The 27,987-nt window shown below is 34.3% G+C and overlaps 4 protein-coding genes across 4 annotated transcripts; 1 reads left to right on the plus strand and 3 right to left on the minus strand.

Moving 5' to 3' along the window:
• Nucleotides 1-304: 304 nt before the first annotated feature.
• Nucleotides 305-2,032, minus strand: Bcyhm2. Its single transcript, XM_001558760.2, has 3 exons — nt 1,513-2,032; nt 711-1,383; nt 305-629 (listed from the first exon to the last, which is right to left on the minus strand). The coding sequence occupies exons 1-3, from the start codon at nt 1,736-1,738 to the stop codon at nt 575-577; spliced, it is 954 nt and encodes a 317-aa protein (XP_001558810.1). The 5' UTR covers nt 1,739-2,032; the 3' UTR covers nt 305-574.
• A 1,854-nt stretch (nt 2,033-3,886) lies between these two features.
• BCIN_02g02750 (hypothetical protein) lies at nt 3,887-5,969 on the minus strand. The gene is made up of 6 exons (XM_024691199.1): nt 5,747-5,969; nt 5,620-5,684; nt 5,358-5,551; nt 4,548-5,306; nt 4,394-4,491; nt 3,887-4,337 (listed from the first exon to the last, which is right to left on the minus strand). Exons 1-6 carry the CDS (start codon nt 5,861-5,863, stop codon nt 4,149-4,151), a joined length of 1,422 nt encoding a protein of 473 aa, XP_024546969.1. The 5' UTR covers nt 5,864-5,969; the 3' UTR covers nt 3,887-4,148.
• An 826-nt stretch (nt 5,970-6,795) lies between these two features.
• Bcnrd1 lies at nt 6,796-10,204 on the plus strand. The gene is made up of 7 exons (XM_024691200.1): nt 6,796-7,310; nt 7,419-7,664; nt 7,854-7,944; nt 8,019-8,942; nt 8,999-9,032; nt 9,110-9,278; nt 9,341-10,204. The coding sequence occupies exons 1-7, from the start codon at nt 7,191-7,193 to the stop codon at nt 9,836-9,838; spliced, it is 2,082 nt and encodes a 693-aa protein (XP_024546970.1). The 5' UTR covers nt 6,796-7,190; the 3' UTR covers nt 9,839-10,204.
• Nucleotides 10,205-11,335: 1,131 nt separating this feature from the next.
• Nucleotides 11,336-12,877, minus strand: BCIN_02g02770 (hypothetical protein). Its single transcript, XM_024691201.1, has 2 exons — nt 12,615-12,877; nt 11,336-12,552 (listed from the first exon to the last, which is right to left on the minus strand). The coding sequence occupies exon 2, from the start codon at nt 12,329-12,331 to the stop codon at nt 11,825-11,827; it is 507 nt and encodes a 168-aa protein (XP_024546971.1). The 5' UTR covers nt 12,332-12,552; nt 12,615-12,877; the 3' UTR covers nt 11,336-11,824.
• Between the last annotated feature and the right edge of the window lie 15,110 nt (nt 12,878-27,987).

Raw genomic sequence — 27,987 nt, forward strand, 5'->3', positions numbered from 1 at the left:
CTTCAATACCACTCTCATCCCCATCTTCATTTCCAGTCACAATCCCACATTCCAAATTCCAATTCCAAACCAAGCTAATCACCCACCCCATCCAAACAAACCTCAAGTACAAACGCATCCAATTACAAAAGATAAGGTCAACACTCGTACTATATATGTAGAGAAGCGTATTCACCCGAGACCTCGGAAGTTGCTATGACCTCATCGAAAAGAGATCCCAATTCAAAAGGATGGAAGGCTAAAAAAAAACAAATCCAAAAGGCAAAATTATTCATCAATACAATCAAAAGGCGAATAAAGACATTAACGCATATTGAAAAACTTTGATTCCAATTAAATTCGTCCACGCAAGTAGACACTCGCCATCATATCATCTATCCACCACCCTGAAAATAGTCTATTAATTCGCATTGCAATTGCAATCGCATTCATCGTATATCAGATCATTAAAATCATATCCTCTACTCTTATTCTGAGAAGATCATAGCAAGCCTCCGTTAAAAAAAACCAGAAGAACCAAAACAATGCCAGATATATGTGTGTATGCATGCAAGCCAGGTATTCCCAAAACGCCTTAATGCTTAGCGGTGACCTTTTCACCCGTCAATTTCTCGACGTAAGCTTTTGCCCTGTTGATTGTGTCAGTATTTGTTATATTTGGATAGATGTTGAGGAGTAGTGAAGGGATGATGGGAGGGAAGAAAACTTACATATCACCCATAGCAACCATACAAATAGTTTGCCAAACGCCCAACCCAATTCTAGGAACAACGCCACGATACAAGCCCGAAATTCCGTTCTGACTATAAATATACTTGAGAGTATTGCCAACCGTCATCTTAGCAGGGCGGTTAGGATCAACCGTCTTACTCTGCATCTCGACACGAATAACTTCGATAGGTTGATTCCAAGCACTCAATCCACCACCCAATCCACTTGCCAAAATCTTCTCCCAAGCATTCAACTTTCCATTCTCACCCTTGCCAGTCACTTTTCGGATACCGCTTTCTGCCAATCGACTCAATCCGAATCTACTTCCCCAGTTGGTCATTTGACGAATGGCGACGGCGTTGACTCCTTTGTTGATTCCCTTGATACCTTCCTTGCGGTAGATGTTCATGAAAGTGGTCATGGTACCGTCAGGTTTGACACCAGCCTTTGCCATGTTGGTCTTGGTAATTTCGACAGTCTTCATGCAGGTGCAGAATCCCATGGTAGCATATGCTTGAGCAACACCTCCAATAACACCTCCACTGATACCAGCGGTGAAATCACCAGCGCCGAAGGAACGAGCGTACCATTCGGCTTCGGAAGCGACGAAGAGGAGCACGGCACCTTTGGTGGAGGCTTCGATCCAGGCCCATGGAATGAGTCCTTGGTAGACTGTAGCGGGGTTATCATTAGCTGTTATTCTGGCAGATTTGGAGTATATAGGAAAATGCATAAATCGAATCGTAGAATGGGATCGACTTGGAAATCAAGAAAATCATTGAGAGAAAGAAAAAAACGCACATCCAAGAACACCACCTCTCCCCCAAATTCTACCCAGAGCACCCGCAAAAGTATCCCCTCTATTAGCAGCCATAGTAGTCTTTGTAACCTCCAACGGTTGGCCCAAAGTGGTTACCTCGAACAAGTTCAAACTAGCACCCAAAAGTAAGTTTGAGAACTTGACGGGCTTCTTCTCTGGGACGGCGGGTTTGCCGACGATGGGCATATTGGCGGCGACAGCGGACATGATAAGGTTGATGGTGTTTGTATTGGGGCCCTGACCAAGGGAATAGGTTGCTTCTTCGCAAAGGAAAGGGTGGTGAGAATGAGGGTTGTTGTTGTTGTTGTTGTTGGATGAAAAGTACCTAAGTAAGGGAAGATGTGATGGATGGAAGGAAAAGGGAATGAGAGGGAGGGGAGAGATATGTGTTTGTTGAAAGGAGAGCTTAGCTGATCTGCCACAGTATTCGCGAAAGATAGGAAGCTAATGAAAGACCAGGTGGACCCTAATTTTTTGGAGCGGTGGTCGGTATGGGGCCCCGATAAGATACAGGGGGGGGGAGGGGGGCATGTGGGAATTTGTTGACAATGCTGAAAACTTCTTGTTTGGAGTGAAGGTGCAGACAGCAAGAAAAGAAAAAGGTTACCCAAGTTCACCCAGCAGGAGATTATATAAAAATTACTTTAAAGAAACCACTCGATGAATTACACAAGTACTGTGCTGTTGGAATCGCCAAAGTCTTCATTGCTTACCACCACATTCTTTCCTTCAAGAAAATGAATCGGGGCCAGCAGAATGTCATTCACCACCACCACCAGCACCACCACCAGCACGAGCAAGTTAAACTTTCTCCGTCTCTATCAAATCATTCAGCACTCCTACTCGGGTCCAACTTTCCTGATACATACATATACTCAATCATTGTCCACCTAACAAGCTGACAACCTTATTTCTTGTCGACACAGGGTCTACTGCTATTTAAAGTCTGCTAGATACTCTTTGGGCGACCCTAAAGAAAAAGAATGGAACAACCTTGGAAGCCTCGGCCATTTGTTGAGAAGTTCAAGCTCAACGAATTGCATGTGTTGTTGATTCATTGGGGAAGTCCGGTCCGATTTTAAAAGCGGTCTGCAACTTGGTATCGATATTGCTTTTTTTCCCTTTGGATGAAGTCTTGAGCTGAATTGATCGGCTTGCTAGTACGGCATCTTGTTGTCAATCACATGTGTACGTTGTATGCATTCTTGACTCGGACATTGTTTGATTCTGTTCGGACACTTATTGTTTGTTATCATGATCTCATCGCCATTATTTTCCCGAGTGATTGGTGAGTTGATTGAAATCAGACACTCTCAGACTATCACATCAGTCTTGCGATGCGAGATGACGACTTATCTCTGAAGCCCCATAGCACATCCCTTGCTTTCTAAACGACTCTCTACTGTGTACGCAGTGTCAGGACTCAGGATCTCACGCTTTCCCCCAAATATGTTTAGGTTTCAGGACTGCGTCGAGTACCTAGGTTGCAAAAGCATGGTACTACATCGGCATGTTCTCTTAACTTTTTATTTTCGTCTAACCCCTCCCCTCTACGTAGCCGAAGTAATGGCTGAATTCGAGGGCCTTTGGAAAGTATTTATAATTACTTGTTACGGTTGAGTCTCACGATAAACACCATCTGTAAATGTTAAAAAAAAAACGTTGATATAAATGGAAGTCAAATTTTCATCAAATATTTTCAAACTTTATGTATTAATTTGTGGTTGATTTGCAAACACAATTAAGTCAACATTCAAATCCGGCCTGTTTCGTCGGCAAACTCCAATACTGCTCTTGATTCCTATCCTCAACTCTCCAACCCATCGCTCTTATATCTCTCTACCCTCAAATCCAAAAATATCTCAACCTATCATCAAAACATTTTACATCTCCACCCTCTCCTGCCTCTTCCTCCCTTCACATGCCGAACTCATCAATCACCCCCAGCCTAAGAGTATCCTCCCAGCCTATAAATAAATATAAACCCACACACTGCAACCTCAGTGAAATAAGTTAATTTAGTCAAAAATCAGTGATGACTCGTCAGTGATATAACGCGAGCAAGATGAGTAAGTGAAATGTCTAGTCAGATTTGCATAACGAAGTTGGGGTGAGGTTGATATTTGCATCTGGATTGGGGTTGGGATGGGCTAAGTATTTGATCGCTTGAGGCCTCTTTGCTATGTGTAGGCTGGGGGTTGCAGTTGAGAAAGGTTGCATGCTTTAAAGAGATTGAATGTCCTGACGAATTTGAATCATTGGAATGAACCGAACCTTTCCAACCAATCCGCGTATGTGTTCGTTTGTGTATCTAAAATGTTAAGGGCATGAGACACATGTCAGCAAGCAGCAGGATGTATGATATACCGGATTGATAGTGGAGTCTCTTCGTCTTTATTCTTCTGCGAAAATCATTATATTATACACTGGATCATCATGAGGAGAAGTATGTGTGCGTATCCCTGCTCTAGGTTTCCTTCACTGCAACTTCTTGGAAAAACGATTCTACAATTTTATAATGGTTGGCTCTATCCAGTCTACACCTTTGGTCATTAATTCAGGGCGTCCATGTGTGTATCACTAAGTTTACCTCCCCACTATTCCTTTGATATCCTTTTTACAACTTGGCTCCAACGATCTCGGCCCACTTCTCGGTGGAGAAGGACTTGGGGCGCTCAATTGGGGAACCGACGGCTCGGTCGATGATCAATTGTGGGAGGACACCAATGGCACGGGAAACACCGAAAAGAACGGTGTAGTAGTTGGCCTCAGTCAAACCATAGTATTGGAGCAAGACACCAGAGTGCTGTGAAAAACGTTAGCTATTAAATTATATATCTTTAATCTCATAGGATCACTCACCGCATCCACATTTGGGAACGGATTTTTCGTCTTTCCATGCTCAGTCAATACTCCTGGAGCAATCTTGTACACCTGGCTAACAAGCTTGTACATAGGATCTGTAGATTGTGTTGTTAGATATGAAAATGTAAATCACGTGGTCGGTTAAACTTACCCGATGGTAAGTGCTTCTCGGCAAATTCTCTCTGAGCCATGTAACGGGGATCAGTCTTGCGGAGAACGGCGTGACCGTAACCTGGAACGACTTGACCGGCATTGAGAGTAGACCACAAGTAGTTCTTGATGGCCTCATCACTGAGATCATCACCAATAGCAGCCTTCATCTTTGTGAGCCAGTTCAAGACTTCTTGGTTGGCGAGACCGTGAAGAGGACCAGCAAGACCGTTCAAACCAGCAGCAAGGGACAACATTGGGGAACTGAGAGCGGATCCAACCAAGTGAGTGGTGTGAGCAGAAACGTTACCACCCTCGTGATCAGTGTGAATGGTAAGATACAATCTCATCAATTCAACGAAATCCTTGTTCTCGCCAAATCCGAGTTGGTTGGCGAAGTTGAAAGAGTAATCCTTGTCCTTTTGGACAGCAGCGACCTTGCCGCCCTTGAAGACGTTTTGGTAAATTCTAGCGGCAATAGTTGGGAGCTTGGCAATCAAATCCATGGAGTCCTCGAAAGTGTGACCCCAGTACTCGTTCTTCTTCATTCCCTTAGCATAAGCCTTGGCGAATGCGGACTCGTGCTCGAGAGCAGTGACAGCGAGGGAGAATTGTGCCATTGGGTGAAGATCGCTTGGGCATCGGTCGATGAGCTCTTCGACGAACTTTGGTACGTCGGAACGAGCGGCCCACTCGGCAGAGAGATCGCGAACTTGTTGCTCGCTGGGAACTTCACCGGTCAAAAGGAGCCAGAAAAGACCTAGGATAAATTAGTGATTGCGATAGCAGCGGGCGTCATATGAGGTCTTACCTTCTGGTAAAGGCTCTTGTCCACCTGGTGCCTTTGGGAGGAGTTCCTGGCACTCTGGGATAGTCTTTCCTCTGAAACGAATACCCTCCTCGGAGTCGAGGACTGAACCTTCCCAGACTAAGGACTTGATACCACGAGCACCACCGTAGACTTGGTCCAAAGTAACCTCGCCGATGACCTTGTTTCCATAACCCCTGCGAAAATAAGTATATGTAGATGCCAAGTGAGTGTCGATTTTTGAAATCGATAAGATGTTTCTTACTTGCGGAGAGCCTTGATTTGCTCAATCTTCTCTGGAAGTTGCTCGGCGAAACGCTCCTTCAAAGTCTAGAAAGAAGAGTAGTCAGTAAAGCTGGTTTGTGCCGCATGGAGAAAGGTTTTGAATATACCTGAGTCTTCGATGAATAGCATCGCAAGCCATTGAAGGCGGCGGATTTAGCACCGAAAGTTGGAGCTCTCATTGATGCTCTAAGAGCAGTTTGACCAATACGAAGGGATGCCATCATGAGAGATGTGTAGTAATTCCAGTAGAAATGCAAAAATGTAGGTATGATAGAATAGAAATTTAAGAACAGATTCCGGCTCGTGGACGGAAAAAATGGTCGGAGACCCGCTAGCGTTGAGGCCGACCAATGCACCAATGCACGCAGAAAGCTTCCCCTACCTCAACTACGTCAACCTTGGTATTTGATAAACGCGAGTTATCCCGAGAATGTAAGACGGAAATCCCCACAGATTTCAATAATTGTATTATTTCAATTGGTTAAGCCAAGGAACAGCGTTGATTGCTTTTCTCCAGTCAACTGGGGATCTGGTTTATTGTATAGATATGGCGGGGCGAAATTAACAAAGTACTACGTTGTGCCAATACATGTACAAGTAGGCACAGTAGATACGGGCGGCTCGAGGGCGGCTATGTTCTACACCCAGGCAATACCCGATCGGTAACTCCCCGCCAGTTCTCAAGTCTTTTGTGCCCTTTGCACCGGTGCCGGCGAGAGAGGGCGGCAATTGATTCATAATGCACGTCAAGTATAATGAATCGATATGTTGACAAGCTAGTTAACAGATTCACCATTCAATTAGCTAATTCATATTTCTTCTTCCACACTTAATTAGGTAAGCCACCTTGTCTTCAATCTGTTGTTTTTCTGGCCTTCCATCCAACCAATGGAAGAATTCGCTCTGGGTTGTTTTGTCTTGCTTTTCACACCCTTCCTCCCACTTAGCCAATCAGGTGTTCCATTCGCCCTCATTGCCTCGGGGAAAGTGAAACAAGAAATGAGATTCTCTCAAAGGAATCGTAATCTGATAAATGGATAATTTCGTGTCCTGCACGTGACAGTACAGCTGATGGATGACTAACTAGCGTCGTAAAAATCAAGACCTTGCCTTTTACCTCAATGACTGGTCGAATGATCGAAGCTACTACACATAAGCCCCAACCTTTTTCAACTCGGACAACTTCGACAACTTCAACATCTTCGAACTTCCCTTAACTCATTTAATCTCCATCTACTTGAACCCGAGGTAAAGCAAAGTAATCAAATTCTCGTTACATTCGTAGCGACTTCTACCTTCTGCCACAACTCTCTCCAAAATATTATCGGAGTTCATAAGAGCTCTAGACTTTACGTGACGGTCGCAGATCCGTAGTCGCGATAGATTCGTTCATCAAATTTTCATCGTAGCCCATAATCTGGAATCGAGCTGGTGAAAAGTCAAATCATAGAGAGTAATCTAGATTTAATTGTCACCTCGTCGATATCAATTCGTCGCGTTGATTTGAAGAACTGAGTCCATATCTTCAGTGGTTGGGAAGTCATATTCATTATGTCTTCCGCCGTAGCAGAATTAGAAGCCGGCCTTCAAGCCATGGTACAATTAAAACCTCCTGGTGTATCAGGATCTCGAATTCAAGGCCTTACAAACCTCTGCACTCAAAATATCCAGGTATGCGATAATCTCATGTTCTCCTGCTCCCATTGCCACCGTCGCCGCGTCTTTCCCCATCTCCCTCCTTGCCTGCGAGCTCTCACTAACATCTCATCCTCTCTGCAGCAAGAATCCGCTCTGGTTCAGAAATTATATGTTCACTTTAAAAAGACACCTGGCACCCACAAGCTTGGCACCCTCTACGTCGTAGACTCTGTAACTCGAAAATGGACCGAACAAGCCAAACTTGCTCAACAAACCATAAATAGTTCTGCCCCGGATGGCACATATGCTGCTGGTGTACATAAAGTAAAGGAATTGCTCCCCGCTTTTATGAACGACATAATCCAATCTGCTCCCGATGATCAAAAGGTACGCCCAGTATATTCAAAATGCTCGAACTGAGTAGTTTCCAGCATAGCCATGTTCTATGTCTGCGTGAAAATTTGCTTCCAAGATATCATATATGTTCCTCAACCGAGATATCATTGTGCACCTTCTCTATATTTACCAATCCTCCAAATGAATTCCTACTTACTTGACATCTGTTGTTTTTTGTAGGACAAGATTAAAAAACTAGTTGATATTTGGGAAAAGGGACAAACCTTCCCTGCGCAAATGTTGAATGGATTCAAAGACAAGTTGAATGCTGGTAAGATTATCACATAAAATCCCGAGAGAAAACAATGTTGTGCATATCTAACCATAATGTCACCGGCCATGTAGAATCTACAACACCTCCAGGAAGTCCTCCAAAAGATCTTCAAGGAGCCTTAGGTTTACAGCCATCTTCAGCAACTTCGACTATGGCACCTCCACAACAAGTTTCCGTTCCCCCTAACACATCTTCGATTTTAGCAGCTCTCGCAAACATGTCAAATACTGCCCGTCAAAATGCTACACCTACGCCGGTTGCTTCTACCCCACCTGTTAATTCATACAATGTATCACATGCGCAGCATAATCCCATTCAACCACCTCAAGCAGTAACCCAAAGCTTGCCATTTTCAGTTGCTCCTCAACCTGTAAATGCCCCGGCTACTTCGATGCCTGCTTATGGTCAGAGTCCAAGTAATGGAATGCCGAACTTTGCCAGTAATCCAAGTCCTTTCCCAGGTGCAGCACCAATGAATCCTCCCGGTAATCTCGATCCAGCTACGCAACAACAGGTAGCTTTAATCAAGGCACTTGCAGCTACTGGTGTTCCAGCTGAGCAAATTGCTGGTATCTTAGCAGCCATGGGTAACCAAGGAGCTGCAGCCGCTGCACCACCTCCATTTGCTCAAAATCAAAATACTCATGCTCAAAATAATTGGAGTGTCAGAGATGATGCACGTGACCGAAATGGTTTCCACGATTCTATGAGATCACCACCTGGACGTTACCGTCGTCGTTCTAGATCCCCATCTCCTCAACGTGGCTGGGGTGGTCGTGATTCTCCAACTGCTCGCCGTCGTGATGATTTTGATAGGGAATCTCCAGCACGTATGAGAGGTTCTGAGGATCGCGGTAGAGGTGGACGCGGCCGAGGTAATGATTACCGCCAACGTAGCCCCCAACGCCGTCGCAGCAATACACCTCCCAGAACAAACACCAGTGGACCCAAGTGGGTTGGACACGACGCTTCGATTGGTAAAGGAAACATTAAAGGTAATTCATCAATTTGTCTGCATTCATGTTTGAATTTATTCTAACAAAACTTACAGTTCTCAGTCGCACTTTGTTTGTTGGTGGAGTTACGTAAGTCAAACCCCTTGGTTCTTGATCATTCAAATTGTCCTTTTCGAAAGTTTATCGTTTATACTGACTTTCTATAGTTCTTCTGAGCATGAATTGAAGGGACTCTTCAATCAATATGGTGATGTGCAAACTTGCATTGTTAACAAAGAAAAGCGCCACGCTTTCGTCAAGATGGTCAGTCGTGAGCATGCTGTTAAAGCTAAAGAGGCCATGGAAAAGAACAGAAGTCCCGATTCTTCATTGAGAGTATGTACATTAAATATAAATACCTTCCACACTCAAACTGATTGCTAACTCTTCAATTCTAGACTCGTTGGGGTGTTGGCTTCGGACCACGTGATTGCAGTGATTATCAAACAGGTATCAGCATCATTCCGATTAGCAAACTCACGGATGCCGACCGAAAGTGGATGCTTAATGCAGAATTTGGTGGCAGTGGTGGCCAAGAAATTGAACCTGGTATGGTTGTCGAAGAGCCTGATATTGAAATTGGTCAAGGTGTTTCGTCTAAGGCAATTAGCCGTCGCATGCAAACCGACAGCGGTGGTAAGAATGGTCCAAAATCTGGCGCTCGTGATTACGAGGAGGATGAGAGACCTCGTTATCGTCGTGATCGAGATGACCGTCGGGATGACCATCGGGACGAAGGTCACAAATTCCCTGCCAATACAGTTCCTCCGGTTATGCCCCCATTCCCATTGGGCTCATTCCCTTATCCTCTCCCAACACTTCCTAATGGTATGCCAATGTTTCCCCCAGGATTCACTTTCCCAGGCGCACCTCCACCACCTCCACCAGGAACATAGTTCATGTTACATATTGAACTTCATGACGTTGGCCTTTCGCACAACAATCCCCTTGACGGTTTACTTCACACAATTCATATCACGCATTTCTGTGGCGTTTGGGCGTACAAGATACCTCGATCATGGCTCTGGTTTGCCACCTCGAAAAAAAAAACTTTGGGTTTTAAATTCATGAGCAAACAGGATCACTATAGTAATCAGCAAGTTAGGGAAATGCATCATTTGGGTGACCGACACGTCACAGATGTACACTTCTTGCGTTTATTGTTTTCTTCTTCTTTCTCAAATGCGTAGCTAGCTTGCTGCCTTTTTCTGATATGTACTTAATACGAATACCCAAATTTATGAATACTTTTATGTGCTATATTGATTTAATGAAAGAGCCTGTGAAATTCTAGGCCAATGAGCTAGCCTTGTAAAAGTTTGGTGAGCGGTAGGGACGGCGGAGCCCTTACGTTCTGAAATATCTGCGCCGGTGGTATATAACATGAGACTAGCTTTCCTAATTACGACTCATCAAACAGACAGCAGCGAACAACCAAAGCAATGAATAACAAATGAACTGCTCGGCTGTTGCGTGTATCCTCAGTGGTTAATACGACCCAACGCAGATAGTCTCCTGTACGGGCGAGGAACATCAGTGCCTGTTTCTTATATTCTTACCATTTGTATGTTTTCGCTATCGAGAATTTTGTGGTTATTACTCTCAGCAGAGTACGGTCGACATAGCAGTGATGAGTGTTTGTTGTTGTCACTGCTATCTTATTACTTTATCGATTATCTCATTGAAGATTGGATCTCATTCATTTCGCTCGTTCCCTCGGCCTTGGCCTTGGGACTAGAAAGGTAGTCTAGTATTTGATAGGGTTTATCCGTCCATCCCTGTCCTTGTTTTGTTCATATTGTTCATATAAGTTTTTGAAAATGAGACATGGAGGAGGGGTGGAGGAAGGGGGAGTTGAAATCTCGACACTCCGCTCTCGAAATTTGGAGTCAATGTGGCAATCACACACGAGAGGAGATAGATGGGATCCAACGATTATAATATGACTTGAGAATAGTAGGAATAATACCACTTCTGCTGATGCCGTCAAGTTTTTGGGATGTTTAATTGCATGATCAGAAGAGAAGTAGTCTGTTGTGTAGAGCAGGGTAAGTCAACCACTCTATTTTCTGGCCACCCTTGTTTTGGACCACACTTTTACATCAAAAGTCGCATTTTTGACCTATCAATATCTCACTCAAAATTTAATATAATAAATCTATATATCGATATTAAATTTTGAGTGAGATATTGATAGGCCAAAAATGCGACTTTTGATATAAAAGTGTGGTCCAAAACAAGGGTGGCCAGAAAATAGAGTGGTTGACTTATCCAATAGTCCGGACTGCAGTCCAACAATATAAGATTTTGAATGTCCAAAAGCAATTGGAGATCTGAAAATGGTTCAATGTTCCAATCAAATTCAATATCTCAAATAATTTGAACGTTTCAATTGGTTTGAAGATTTGATAATCTTTATTATTGAATTATTGAGTACCGTGGTATAGTATGGTACATATAAAATGACAGGAATACTACACTCAAGAGAGAGAAAGACCAACAGTATTTGAGCGTAACTAATCATAAATAGCAACTGAGTTAGATCTGGTAATCCAAGCGATTTTCTTCATTCCTTTTCTGCAGCAGTAGCTTTCTTCTTTACTTCCGTTAATGCTAAAGATGCTTTTCTATCCTCCACACTCATACTTTTTATTGTTGCAGCTGTCTTTACAATCTTCTTCTGCATATCTTCCTTCGACTTCTTAGCCCAAGTAGCCTTAGCCCAAGTAGCCTTAGCCCAAGTAGCCTTAGTCCAAGTAGCCTTAGTCCTCAGATGTTGTGACAATTTCTCTTCCTCAGATTTGTTTGCTTTAGCATCAACCATTTTCTTCACTGACTTCGCCCTTTTATAGCTACAGTCTCAGCTCTGCGCTTCCGAGTTACTAATTTTTCCTCCTCTGGTTGTGCGACAACAACAAGCGGAAGGATTGAGGAAGAAAAGAAGGGTGGGATGGGAGGGGGGTGGTGGTTGTGAGGAGGCGGCGGCGGCGGCGGGCGGCCGGGCGGGAGGGGGGGAGGGGGGGGAGGGCAGAATGGGAAAGAAATGGTGTTCGACCTGCCAACCAAGCCTTTTGCATCTCAATAGGAGCTCGTCTTTCCTCCTCGGTTTTGGCAGCTACTGTTGCTCGGTATCGTTCGCCTTGTCTTCGCTTTATTTCTGGTAGACGTCCATTTTTCACAAACCTCTCCTTCCTCGTGGCCCTCTGCTTTTCCGTAATTATCGCTCTCTCCTCTGCACTCTTATTCCACCAAGCATATGCCTGCTCTCCCACACGTAGCCATCCCTGCTTGATTTCCTCTTTTTCTCGATTTCCGCTCGCCTTGCTTCCGATAATCTTTCCCATCCGACCCTCCTTGCCTTCCTTAATGCTTCCGCTTGTTTCTGTCATACAACCAGCATTTCCTCCTTGTCTTTCTTTGCGATTTCTGACATGACTGTCCGCTTGTAGACAAGCTGCTTGGCCTCCTTATTGTCTTTCCTGTGGCTAATTTGGACAGGTATTTCATGTGTGACTGCAATATCTTCTATGATCTTCATATTGTAATCGAAACGTTCGTTTGAACACCATCTTATAAGGTATCCCGGGCGATCCAAACAATATGCGGAGCGCTAGAGACTACATATTAGATTTCTTCCAAAAATCAATTTAATTTCTAGACAGTAATACATACCTCGACTCCATTTGTCTTGAAGATATATCTGTTCTTATTCGATTCGTATACCTCAGTGAATTTATTGACAAACCACTCTTTAACGACTCGTTCGAATAAAACCACTGGGCAATCGTGGTTATTTAAAAATCTATACGATAATTGAAGATGAGAGGGAAGATGTCAGTCTCCATGCCCGCGGCAGGGTGTTCAATAGTCCGTGTGACGAACTGGAAACTGGAGAAAAGGTAGTATCGTAGAATTTGTAGTTATTGATGAAGATCTAAAAGGGAAGTTGGAAGCTTCGCTCCTAACTTATACTTGGAAAGACTAGCTAGTATGGCTAGTATATTCGGTCACGTGTCTCATAAGGCACGTGCGCCATCACAGTCCGGACTGCAGTCCAACAATGAAAGTTATCAAATCTCCAAACCAATTGGAATATTCAAATCAATTAGAATATTTAAATCAATTGGAATATTTAAATCAATTGGAATATTTAAATCATTTGAGATATTCAAATCATTTGAGATATTCAAATCATTTGAGATATTCAAATCATTTGAGATATTCAAATCAATTAGAATATTTAAATCAATTGGAATATTTAAATCATTTGAGATATTTAAATCAATTGATATATTCAAATTAATTGGAATATTTAAGCTAGTCGTCGGGGAAGAAGAATTTTTCAGACTGTGAATTCATAAAAGCTTTTTTTTTCTTTTTTCTTTTTTTCAAGATATATAAAATTTTATTTTTATTTCTTTAATCCTTATGAGGGCCAGCCTCCAGACCCCTGATCCTCGCTACGCTTGAGATTTAATTATAAATAATAATAATAATAATAATAATAATAATAATAATAATAATAATAATAATAATAATAATAATAATAATAATAATAATAATAATAATAATAATAATAATAATAATAATAATAATAATAATAATAATAATAATTTATAAACTTTAAAATCTTAAAATCTTATAATTCTCTTTTCTTTTCTAATTCTCTTATTCTCTTTTCTAATTCTCTCTCTAATTCTCTCTTTTATTCTCTTTTTTATTCTCTTCTTTTATTCTCTTCTTTTATTCTTTTCTTTTATTCTTTTTTCTAATTCTCTTTTCTAATTCTCTTTCTTATTCTCTTTCTGTTACGGGACAAAACGTGACCGGCTCAATTAGGCACGTGACAGTGGACCTCTCGGGTCTACTGCGTGCCGAATGGGGCCCGCACACATATAAATTGTATAATTTGCATAGTTATAAAAAAGCAATGAAAAGTCTTGATGTCACAATATACTAATTGATTCATTACTATTATTTATCCTAACAATTCTTTTTATTCTCTAAAAAAAGAAATAATCCATTAATTAATCTAAATAGTGAATTACCATCGATATTATTATAGTTTTTATAAAAAGAATATCTAAAAGAGATAACGGAGAATTCCTTAGTATAACCCTAAGCTAATTAGAAGGAGATATTGAAGGGTTTTTTCAAAATGATAATAACAAAAGTCAAGCAATGAAACAATAATGATTTATTAATGGAGATAATCAAAGCCTTCAAAAAATGATTATCGATATTCAAGTAATAGTATAATAATAAATCGATATTGTAAATAGTTTAATTTAAGAAGAGATATTTAATAAAATAATAAAGGAAATGGAGAGAGTAAAACAAACTTATAAAAAGATTATAGAATGCAATTTATATATTCTCCTTTTGGTTAATGATGATAGTGTTGTAGTTTTATTATTATCGATTTATTAGGTTATTGCATTCAATTAGAGGAAACTCTCAAAACTATAAAGACTAAAGAAATATGCAGGCGAGAATATTGGAAAGGCAAAGAACTTCTTCTTTTAGGTAGAGATTATATTTCGAAGCGATGATGGATATTACTTTTTGATAAATGAAAAAAAGATCGACCATATTATCCAATACTTTGAAAAGCAGTTTCTATTGATATAGCATCGATACAAAAACGAATCAGCCAATACCGGCCTAAGCTGGCTCGATTTCAAGGAATATATGTACAACTTTATTATAGATAAGGGGAATTGATAGCGATAAGCAATCCAGCGAATTATTTATACAAAACAATAATTAAAGCAATCAGTAAATATATTTGTAAACTATTTGGAGAGTCTAAAGGAGGATATTGAGTTGAAGATGGATAATATTTGAAGAGAAAGGTTTTTTGTAGGATTACGCCTGTATATAATTAAAAGAATATTGAAGTCTTTATAACAATTGGAATTCAAAAGCGAATTAATAAAATAAACCTGTAGATTGGAAAATATAGATAAACTTTATTATAAACAAAACATTGATAAATCACAAGGGTTCTGTAAGTGAACCTAATCATTTTAAAATTTATAATACTTATTAAAGCAAATCTGTTTCGAAGTCGGATAATAAACAAATATCGCTACAAAACCTTTAGAATTAATTTAAAAAAAGATTCAAAAAAATGAATTGGTCAATATCAAACCCGTTGTGATATTATATACAAACTATATAAAGAATATTATCTATTATAAATATCAACAAAAGAGATATTACATTTTCAACTACCGAAACCTTATTATATATTAATATTATAAAAAAAGTTATAAATCTAAAGAATACTCAAGAACTATGTTACAGCCTTTCCGATAAGGAAACGTTTAAATCTAGTTGTTATTCTAAGTATTCTATTAACATTGGGTCTTCAAATAAAAGAATATATTATCTTTATTATTATAATAATATTCCAATCAAAAAATAAACCAATAGTGTTTCGATGCTTTATTAATTCAGGAGTACAAATCAATATCATTTAATAATTCAAATATATCGAATGGAATTGATTGCTTATTAAAAAAGAAACAGTTTTAATATTTGTGAATAATATTATAATATTATTATATAATAATCATCAATTCTCTATCAAAATAAAAGATCAAAAGAAAGAGAAAAGAATCTTTATTTATAAGTTTATTGTTGTTGTATTAGATTTACCCAAAATCGATACTATATTTGGATTACCCTAACTATAAGCAGTAAATCCAAATATCGATTAGAAATCGATATCTTTTTATTATCACCCTTTTTTTAATAATTTCGAAATAATTTCTGTAAGCGAATTTTATAACGAAATGAAAAAGGGTATTTATATATATATTATATTATTAAAAATTTAGTTCTATTATTGTAAAGATAATAGGTATCATTGGGTATTTATATTCTTTATATTAAATATCCCCAAAGAATATTAAGAATATCAATAAGCCTTTTTCAAAAAAAAAAGCAATACTTTATTAGAATACTATTCAATAAAACATTGTATTGATTTCGAAGTTGATTCGAAACCTTTTTGGGGATTAATCTATTCTTTATTTAAAAAGGAATTAATAATATTAAAGAAATACTTAATAGAATATCAAAAAAAGGGATAGATAAGAAGATCCATTAGTTCGATAGAAGTATTAATTATATTTGTTTCTAAAAAAGGGAAAGGCTATTGGTTTTGTATTAACTACCGGGATTTAAATAGAATAACCAAAAAGGATCGAACCCCGCTATTCCTAATTAATAAGTCCTTAAATCGATTTCGATAAGATATCGTTTTCATTAAATTGGATTTGCAAAATACCTATCATTATATTTGTATTAGGAAAGGCAATGAATGGAAGATGGTGTTTTGTATATGGTATAGGCAATTCGAATATTTAATTATATCATTCGGTCTAATCAATACTTCAACAACATTCTAAATATATATCAATCAAGTATTATTAGATTTGATAAATACTATATATGTAATGTATCTAGATAATATCCTGATTTACTTTGAGGATAGAAAAAACTATATACAGAATATTTATAAGATTCTTGAATGCCTTATAGAATATAAGTTATTTACAAAACTAAAAAAATATATCTTTTATATTTATAAAATTGAATTTCTAAGATTTGTTGTTTCGGGAACGGGAATGATGATAGAATCTAGCCGTATTCAAATTATTATAGAATGATTAATATCTATAAATCTTAGGGAGTTATAAATGTTTTTAGACTTTGTGAACTTTTATTGATAATTTATTAGAACCTATTCGATAATAGTTTATAGAATGACCGCTTTTATAAAAGGAATAAAGAAAGATAAAATAATAGAGAAGTTTATATAAATAAAGGAAATCCAAAATATATTTGAGATATTAAAGAAAGCATTTATTATAGCATCGATATTCAAGTATTTCGAACTATTGCTCCACATTATGATCGAAACCAACTCATCAGTATTTATTCTAGAATACATTCTATTGCAATTATTCGAAGAAAGGATTATAAAAGTACTAATACAATAATAGTATTCTATTATATTCTATTCGAGAAAACTGAATTCTACAGAACAATAATACTTCATTTACAATTAGGAATTATTAACAATATATATTATATTCATATAATAATATTATTACTTGATAAATAATCGATACACAATTGTGATGAAATCGGATTATAATAGTTTACAATATTTTATAATAAAAAAGATCTTCAATAATAGATAAGTTAAATGGGTAGAAATATTAGTAATCTATAATTTCGAAATAGTATATAGGGTAGGGAAATTAAATCCAGCTGATAGATTATTACACCGCCCCAATTATATTATCGATATAGAGAGTATCAATAATATATTATCCATATTCTAGAATAAATTAAAAAGTATTATAATTATTATAAATTTATTTTATAAATCTATTATGAAAACGGAACTTCTATGTATTATTATTAATCGCTTATAAAAAAAAGGGTATAATTTATTATTATATAAATAATTAATTTTATTAATAAAAATTGATTGCAAATAATCAATATTATATTGGATTATTAGTGTTTTTGTATTCAATAAAACAATATTCGAATTTATATTAAAATCAATAGGAAAAGTTTTATTGTAGTTTTAAAAAGAAAACGATTTTATAAAAAATAAAGAGTATTTAAAATAAAGATTATATTCCACCAAAAACACTTCATTATAATAGATAAACACTAACAAGCTCTTTAAATATAAAGAAAATATATATATATTATTAAATAATATTTTTAGAATAGAAATCTTAGAAATATATTACAATAATCTTATTGAAGGTTATTGAAGTATTGCTAAAATATTGGAAATACTGAAGTCTAAATATTATTAATTTTTAATAAAAAAAGATATTAAATAATATATCAAAATATATGCGGTATACTAACGAACCACTATCAAAAAATATAAGTTATATAATGAGTTACAAACCCTTTCTATTTTAAAAGAATCCTAAAAAGAAATAATTATAGATTTTATTATAGATTTACTTCCTTCGAAATATGGAAAATATGTATACAATTCTATTCTAATAATAATTGATAAATTTATAAAACTAGCCCGATATATTGTTATTAACAAAACGATATTGTTTTTTGAATTAGTTGATATTATAATTAATATAATATTTAAAGATTTTGATATATTAGAAAATATAATCTTTGATAGGGGATTGCAATTTGTTAGTAAATTTTGGAGTAGTTTAATATTTTATTTGCAAATCCGTTATAAATTGTTGATAATATTTTATTTGTAAATCAACAATCAAATCGAATAACAAAATCAAAATTTAATTCATTATATAAATTGCTATATCAATTATAAACAAAACGATTGAACATTGTTATTACTCCTTATTGAATTCATATATAATGCAATATGGTATAGTATAATTAATACAAACCCATTTCAGATTATGTATAAATTCTAATTTATATTTTATTATATCGGTAAGGATGTTGATTTAGAGGGAAGGGCGTTGGCAGTATGCGAATGTATCAATGTTTTAGAGAAAGAAAGAGAAAAGCTGAAAGAATTTTGGAAATCGGTAATTAATTAGAAAAACAAGAATATTATGAAGGGGTTATTATAACGATATAGTATTGGGGATAAAATGATATTAAGTATAAAGAATATTAAATAATTGTAACCTAAAAAAAAATTCTTTGATTGATTTATAGGTTTCTTTATTGTAACAGGTATAAAAATTAATGGGTAAGTATATGAATTTAGATTATTGTTTATTTATAAAATCTATAATGTATTTTATATCTTTTTATTCGAATTATAATATGAATAATAGGGTACTACCAATCTACCGCCGTTAAAAGAAATTAATGATTATATAAAATATAAGATGGAAAGGATTTTAGTATATAGAAAAAGAGGCAGAGGTATACAATATCTGATACAATAGAAAGGCTACTAATTGGTGAAAGATATGTGGGAAGTATTTTATAATCTAGAAAATATGAAAGTAGTAATAAAAGAATATTATAAAGAAGAAGTATTATTAATATAGAAAAAGAAGAGAATAAGAAAAAAGCTTAAAAATACTTGATACAAAAAGACCTCACAAAATCCACATTTAGAACGTATACATTACACCAAGCTACCCAAAAAGGACTATTCAATAAAGAAACCAGAAAGAACAACTCCTCCGAACCCATAATATATCAACAACCAAACCCAAATGATCCATTACACAAAGAGAACTCTAGAAAATCGAAATCAATTCTCTAATTTATTTGCTTGATTTAGAAGATCAGCTGCAATATCTCGATTGCTAAAAAGGATAGAACCTATATTGCTGGCATATCCCTTGGGATTTGCAAACCCGATCTAATCAACTTTACCTCTTCTACTAATCTTATCTTAATTATCAACTCCTTCCTCCTCGTTCTTGCGAATCTCACTGACAAAGCAAGCTCCTATCGGAAAACCAATAGCAACCCATTGCCTCTTGAAGATCCACTTTATATCAGAATTCTCAGAACAAAACCTTTAAAGTAAATCTACTTAACTATCAGATTCATTAATATAAATTTATTAAATAATATTGAAAGCCCTCTTTCGGGATTTAAGAGAGCCTACAAAATAAAAGCAAAGTATTAATATATTGCAAAAAGCAAATTACAACAATTTAAAAGCAGAAAGGGAAATGATAGATTTAGTTATAAGCTTATCGAATCGAGAATGATAAAGCATAATAGAAAAAGCATTCTTTTTATTCAAACTTTTAAATAATAAAGTTGGTATATTTTTATTTAAAGGGTAATGCAGGATATTAGTAATCTAATAAAATTGATTCAATATATTATTCTTTTCAAAAACAAATTCTTCAAATTCATTAAGATTTATAATTATATTTCTTTTCAATTTTGCAAAACCTTTTTGGAGATTTTATTGAATTATTATAAAGATAGCAAAGTTTGTTTGGTTTGATAAAGTAAAAGTATAATAACAATCTAAGAAATCAATTATTATATTTAAATCTTGATTATTATTTGGGAATCCTGAAGGAATTTGAATATTTTATAATGTATTGGCAATAGTGTATATAGTACGAGAATATATAATCGAAATTATAAATTCCCCTTCTTCGTTTGAATTTAAAGCGGTGATTAATGGTATAGTAGGAGTTGTAACAGCAATGTTTAAGGTAGGTAGATTATTCTAAGAATCATTAAATCAACTATTAATAATATTAAAGGGCAAAAGTAAAACAATCGATAATGAATCGATATGAATTTACAATGCGTTTTATAAGATTATTAATTTTATTTAATTTAGATATTAAAAGAAGAGTTAATTCCTTTGTAGATTGCAATTTATGAATCCCCCCTTGTTTAATCTCTTTTCGAAAAAAAGCCTTCATTACCTTAATATATCGATTATATCAATGAATCATTATTTCGAAGGTATCCTTATCTTTTTGACTATTATTTAAAATAAGGTATCAAAAGATATAAATCTAATATAAAAGGTTTATGTTGGGAATAAAGCGAGGAGGTATTGAAAGGCAGATTTTTTTTTATTTGTAACAATAATTATATTTAATAACAGGACTTTTATTAAAATAGCAAAATTCATTGTTAAAAGAAATGGCAATTCGTTTAGAATATTGAAAGCAAGTAAAGATAATTAATACGGAAGGGATTGTTGCAGATTGATTAGTGATAATAGCTGGAGTAATAGGTTACAATATAGTTATTTTTATATAAATAAATAAGGGGGAATAATTTGATTGTGGAAGATATATTAAAGGTAAGAAGATTCCTTTTATAGAATTATTAATAATTTGTTAGTAAAATGGTAAGGTGTGTAAGAATACTGTTATTTGCTTGTTTATTATTTGTAATATTTAAATAAAATTGAAATTGCTTTTGAAATGTGGTGTAGGGTTGGGTATACAGTGATGTGATGATATAATTTATATTCCAAATAAACAATATGAAAAGAAACAAACATTTCTCAAAATGCGAAATATAAAAAGAGGGGCTCTATTACGAAACAAAATATAACTAGTTCAATTAGGTATATGATAATAAACCTTTTGGGTCTATTATATATCAAATGGGGCTTGTATATGTATAAATTGTATAATTTGCATAGTTATAGAAAAGCAATGAAAAGTCTTGGTGCCACAATATACTAGTTGATTCATTACTATTATTCATCCTAACACTTTCTTATTCTCTTTCTAATTCTCTTTCTTATTCTCTTTCTAATTCTCTTTCTAATTCTCTTTCTAATTCTCTTTCTTATTCTCTTTTCTTATTCTCTTTCTAATTCTCTTTCTTATTCTCTTTCTAATTCTCTTTCTAATTCTCTTTCTAATTCTCTTTCTTATTCTCTTTTCTTATTCTCTTTCTAATTCTCTTTCTTATTCTCTTTCTAATTCTCTTTCTAATTCTCTTTCTAATTCTCTTTCTAATTCTCTTTCTTATTTTCAGCTTCTAATTCAGATTCTAATATTGAAAAACGTTCAAGGCAATTGTACTTAAGACATTTACAACCCCTGCTTACTAATACACCTCTGAATACACCTCCTTTCAATTCAATTCATTCAATCTATTGATTCTATTACTATTATAGCCTATACATTAGTGATTCTACAGCCTGTTACTAATCCGTTGTAATAGTATATAATTACTTGGTTTGCTTCTACGAATCCATCATTTGAAATATTTAAATCATTTGAAATATTTAAATCATTAGAGATATTTAAATCATTAGAGATATTAAATTGAATTGAAATGTCATAAAAGAAAATCCTAATCAAATACTGAAAACTATATTGAAATGAATTTTAATTATGTTATAATGGATTCGCAGAATTAACGAAGACCGATTTGTATCACATTACATAAGCAGAATTATCTCTATAACCAGGTCATTTTCATAATGCGCGACTATAAAACCCCTTCTGATTGATTATAAGTAATGTACGAAACTTTCTATTGATTGGAGTTTAGTTTTTCCGGTCGAACAGAGGGAAAACTATATAGAGCTTAGTTTTTCTGATCGAACAGGGAGAAAAACTATACGAAATTTATTTCAATCTAATATACAATCTTAAAAGGAAAGAAAATTCAATTGAAAAAGAAATAATTAGATTAAAGCAATTAAGAGCTTTCTAATAGTTTAATTAGTTTTAGAGTAAACTTTATAATAGTATTATAGGCCTCAATAATTCATCTGTAGTATACCGGGGGATATTAGGTACTCAAGGAAAGCCTTAGGTATGTATATAGTATTAGTTATAGAATACTTTAGAAATCTAGAATATAGTTCTCAGGATAATAGGTTTTAGAAAAGATAGAATATAATAAGTAATAAAACTTTATTAGGATTAGTAATATCCTAAAAGATTAGTTTTAGAATAAAAGAATAAGTTAGAATATTAAGAGTTATAAGATTAATATTCTATAATAGATAGTTTAGAAATGATAGTGCTTTAGAAGCGATTGACTGTTTTAGCTATTTAAGTAAGATAAAAATCTATATAAGGAAATGGATTTCATTATAATGTAAAGCTTTATATTTAAAAACAATTATTAATTTCATTATTATAACTATAAGAATTGTAATCAATTACAATTTTATTGAATTCCTATTTGAAATCTAATCTAAATCATTTCGAGAGATCTTTAGATACTTCTATATGACTCTAAAGGCAGCTCCCGTAATATGTACTTCATATAACTATCTATATAATAGATCATTTTCATATTTGTAGATTCATAAAACCTCTTCTAATTGATTATAAATAATATATAAAACTTTCTATTAATTAAAACTTAGTTTTTTCGATCAAATAAAAGGAAAAACTATATAGAGTTTAGTTTTTTTAATTGGATAGGATAATAAATTTTATAAATTTTCTTTAATTCAATATATAATCTTAAAAGAAAAAAAATTCGATTAAAAAAGAAGTAATTAGATTAAAGCAATTGAGAGTTTTCTAATAGTCTAATTAGTTTTAGAATAAGCCTTATAATAATGATGGAATCAATTGATTGAATTGAAAGGATCGATAAAAGTAGATTTAAAGATGTATTTGTAAGCAAATATATAATGCCTAAGGTATAATTGCCTTAAACATTTTTCAATATTAGAATCTGAATTAGAATCTGAATTAGAATCTAAATTAGAATCTAAATTAGAATTTGAATTAGAATCTAAATTAGAATCTAAATTAGAATTTGAATTAGAATTTGAATTAGAATTTGAGAATTAGAAAGAGAATTAGAAAGAGAATTAGAAAAAAGAATAAAAGAAAAGAATAAAAGAAGAGAATAAAAGAAGAGAATAAAAAAGAGAATAAAAGAGAGAATTAGAGAGAGAATTAGAAAAGAGAATAAGAGAATTAGAAAAGAAAAGAGAATTAGAAAAGAAAAGAGAATTATAAGATTTTAAGATTTTAAAGTTTATAAATTATTATTATTATTATTATTATTATTATTATTATTATTATTATTATTATTATTATTATTATTATTATTTATAATTAAATCTCAAGCGTAGCGAGGATCAGGGGTCTGGAGGCTGACCCCCATAAGGATTAAAGAAATAAAAATAAAATTTTATATATCTTGAAAAAAAGAAAAAAAAGCGTCTATGAATCCACAGTCTGAAAAATTCTTTTTCCCCGACGGCTAGTATTGAGCTTATTTAGAAAAAAGATTGATCTATATATAAGAAATGTTTCAAAGTAGTTCGTAAGCTTTTTCAAAAGCTTAGTATTGCATTTCCAAATGAATTCTCTAAGAGTACTAAGGGCCCGTTCGGATCGTTTTTTTAATTTGTTGACTAATAATTTAGCCTAAATTTTATAGATCTATAAAATGTAGAGTAACAAATGTTGATAAATGTTATCAAATGCTAATAAAAGTTGTATTATAGATTTGATAAGGTTTAGTAAGACTATCATATAAATTTTCAAAATTTGTAAATTCACATTTTGTAGCTTTTTGTAGCTCAACATTAGTATTCGATAAATCACTTTTTTTCAATTTTATTATCAATATAGATTGTTGAGCAACATTTGCATTCGGTAAATGCTAATTTGAATCTATATTACTAACAAATATAGCTCTACATCGCCTAAAAAATCGATCCGAACGGGCCCTAATATAGTAATCGCTAAGATCAAGGAAGAGTTCAATATAATAAGGTAAGTACATTTATTACTTTCCTTTTTAATTAACCGGGCCCTCAGTCTTATACATTTCCACACCAACTTTAAACAATTTGAAATCTGTCTAGAAAGTTTCTTCACAAGTCAACTCGCAATTAAACATTTGATCTATTCAATTAACCTCATCTCTTCCTGCTCTCACTTACGGAAAGAGAATTTGTTCGTAAATAGTATAATACTCCTCAACTTCTTTCTTAGATTTGATTTCCTTAAGAAAGTATTCAGAAGCAGCATGATTTGTCATTTCTAATACCGTATATAGCTTGCTCGTATCTATAAATCCAATAGTATGATTTTTCATATAGACTTGATGATAGATAATCATATTATAAAGGATACTAGTTCAACAAACGAAGTCGATGGAATTTGTTTATTTATATGATTACAATATTAAGATTATTTCAATTGTAATATAGAAACTCATATTGAGTTTATTCAGAAAAAAGATTGATTTATATATAAGAACTATTCCAAAGTAGTTTGTAGGCTTTTTCAAAAGCTTAGTATTATATTTCCAAATGAATTCTTCAAGAGTATTGATATAGTAATTGCTAAGATCAAGGAAGAGTTCAATATGATAATAGATAATCATATCATAAAGGATACTAGCTGGTGGAGTTTGTCTAACCAAGGTCAAGTTGCGGGATGCATTCAACTTAAATTTCGCGATTTTGCATTCTGTTTGAGTTGAAACAGCTATATAAGTAGTTGTGGAGGAAGAGTTTAGTATAATAATGAATAATCTTATTATAAAGGATACTAGCCCGACAAACGGAGTCAATAGAGTTTATCCATTCAAGATTAAATTGTAGAATATATTCAACTTTGCATTCTATTTGAATTGAAAAGGTTTCAGTATGATAATGAACAATCATATTATAAAGGATACTAGTCTGACAAATGGAGCCGATGGAGTTTATTCATTCAAGGTTAAGTTGCGAAATATATTCAACTTTGTATTCTATTTGAATTGAAAAGGTTTCAATATGATAATGGACAATCATACTATAAAGGATACTAGCCCAATTATGAAGGAAGAGTTTAGCATAATAATGAACAATCATACAATAAAGGATACTAGCTCAATTATAAAGGAAGAGTTTAGTATAATAATGAACAACTATATTATAAAGGATACTAATTCAATTGTAAAGGAAGAGTTCAATATAATAATGAACAATTATACCATAAAGAATACTAGCCCAATTGTGGAGGAAGAGTTCAATATGATAATGGACAATCATACTATAAAGGATACTAGCTCAATTGTAAAAGAAGAGTTCAATATGATAATGGATAATTATATCATAAAGGATACTAGCCCAACAAGCGGAGCTGTTTACTCTGTGGTGGCAGAATCCGCGATTGACGAAGTGGCCGCTTTGTCAGCCCCAGAAAATATTCAATATTTTTATAATATATTGAAAAAAGCGTTTTTAAAGTATTGATTAGGGGGCTTTTTCTTTTATAAATGATTAGAAATTTTTATTTCAAAGGGATTTAGTGAAATTCTTGAATTCTAGTTTGAATTCTAGTTTTAAATGATCAATATTTTATTTATATTGAATTCGATTAATAATTGAAATGAATATAAATATATAGATTAGAGTTAAATAAATAATACGGCAAATTACTCTCATACCCCTCAAATGTCATTTAACTACTCTCATGCCCTAAAATTTGAAAAAAAATTACTCTCATGCCCCTTAGATTCTATGATAGAATCTATTGTAGAATCTAGCCTAAAATCATAGAATCTAGTCATTTTAGGTTAGATTTTAAAAGTATAGATTCTATGATAGGCGATGGGAGGGTAGATTCTATAGTAAAGTAATTTATAAATTTTGTATCTTTTTCAAATATAGAATCTAGCCTCAAAAAGCTAGAATCTATTTATTTAACTATAGAATCTATTATAGATTCTATTATAGAATCTAAGGGGCATAATAGTAAATTATTTCTGAATTTTAGGGCATGAGAGTAGTTAAATGACATTTGAGGGGTATGAGAGTAATTTGCCGTAAATAATATATATAAACAATACATTCTGTATAACATAATACAATAATAAAGTTTTTGATTGAAGAAGAAATTGAAAATGAAATAAGTGAATGATTTACCCCTTACTTCCCCTCCCCTTTAAACTTTCAACTAATATCTTTCACTCATTTCATAACTCTTACACTTGCTTCCCTTCTCCTTTTAATTCTTATACTTGCTTCTCTTCCATTCACCTTTCCTCCAATTTTAATATTCATCGAATTCTGAAATCTCTAAGATCCTTCAAAATCCCCATTTTCTTTTTTTCTATTAAAAGTCAATACTAAACAGATCTCATTTTATATCAATTCCATTCGTTATTAATGAATTAATTATATTGTTAATAACGAATTGAATATATTATAAATGTAATATATATATATAAAATTTGTATAGGGATTTATTATATTGAATTTCTTTTCGTCGAAAGTATTAACTTTGTCACCACAGGGTTTGCCGAAACGCGAAAAACGCGTCAATTCAGTTTCTTCTTTCTTATTACAACTAATTGATTTATTTAATTATACCACCACAACGTGCTCCCTTAGTTCAAATCGATCATAATAATGTACCTTATATTCATCTCAGTTCATATATGCGCAGAAAAATAGTAGGAAAGGTAAAGGCGGGTGTATGGCCTGCTACTATTGCAAGGGAGCTTGGGATCTCTGACTGGATTCGGATTCCAAACCACACATCACGTGTGGGTTGCAACCTTGACTACCGCAAAGCTTGTCTAGTGCATCGCCGTGAAGAAGGAAACAACAAGAGTGCAAATTTGATTGTCATTAAATATACTCACCACTGTGCCATACCGGCAGTAATACACACATCATATGGCTGATATGATAGGACACGACGATCTTTCCAGAGATCTTTCGTATACCCTCGTCCTTCCATCATCAACCTTCAAGAGATCTGTGTTTAAAGGTAATCTCAAATTAGATTCCAGCGAAGCAAGATAGATGTGTTTTTATTGTAGCTTGGTTCTCATCGTCGAAGATTGAACTCTCACCGAAAACTGAGCTGTTGTCGTTTATACAACTTATTCCAGTCTAATCGCCACTGCATACTTTGCTTAAATTTAAGGCCTTTCAAGGAGATGTTCTGAATGCATTCATTTTATTACAGTCAGACTGCCGTACCCTCTTTTCATTCCTTTGGCAGTTTGTGTGGGAGACGTTCTGATTTGTTTATTCCAGAAAAAAAAGAGAAAGAAAAAGCTACAACTTCGACCCCTTTTATAGCTAATTTCCCAGGAATTGATTCAGAGCCCTAACTTGCATCCCCACAACTCCCATCCATGCCTTCTAGACCTGTATTGTGACCAGCTTTTCATATCGGCATCATTTTACTATTTACTATCTACTAGATGTAATGGATGAGCACGAATTCAGCTTTCTTCACCAAGTTTCTGTGGGATCTGGTTTCCATCACCGCTTAAATCCATCCTACCCTCCCAAATTCGGAGATTTCTCCACACTGACATCGCAATGGATTCACTCGCGGTAAAAGGAAAATCTATTTTCCTTCCCTGTAGGCTATATATATGATTGAGTCGGATGCTCATCAAAACCATAATCTCACAAAGAACGACAAGGCGAACGATACAGGAGCGGGCATGTAATTCCGAATCCAGGACCCATACGAAAATGATCATATCACAGATTAGCTAGTGCTTTGGTTATGTAGTTTTGGATTCTTGCCGTCAAATTCGAAAGGTCGTCATTGATGTTTATCCACAGCAACAGTCATTTTTGTATGGCAGCGATAATACTTAAACT

The sequence above is a fragment of the Botrytis cinerea genome, chromosome 2, assembly GCF_000143535.2.
Source record: "Botrytis cinerea B05.10 chromosome 2, complete sequence".
Taxonomy (NCBI): Eukaryota; Fungi; Ascomycota; class Leotiomycetes; order Helotiales; family Sclerotiniaceae; genus Botrytis; species Botrytis cinerea.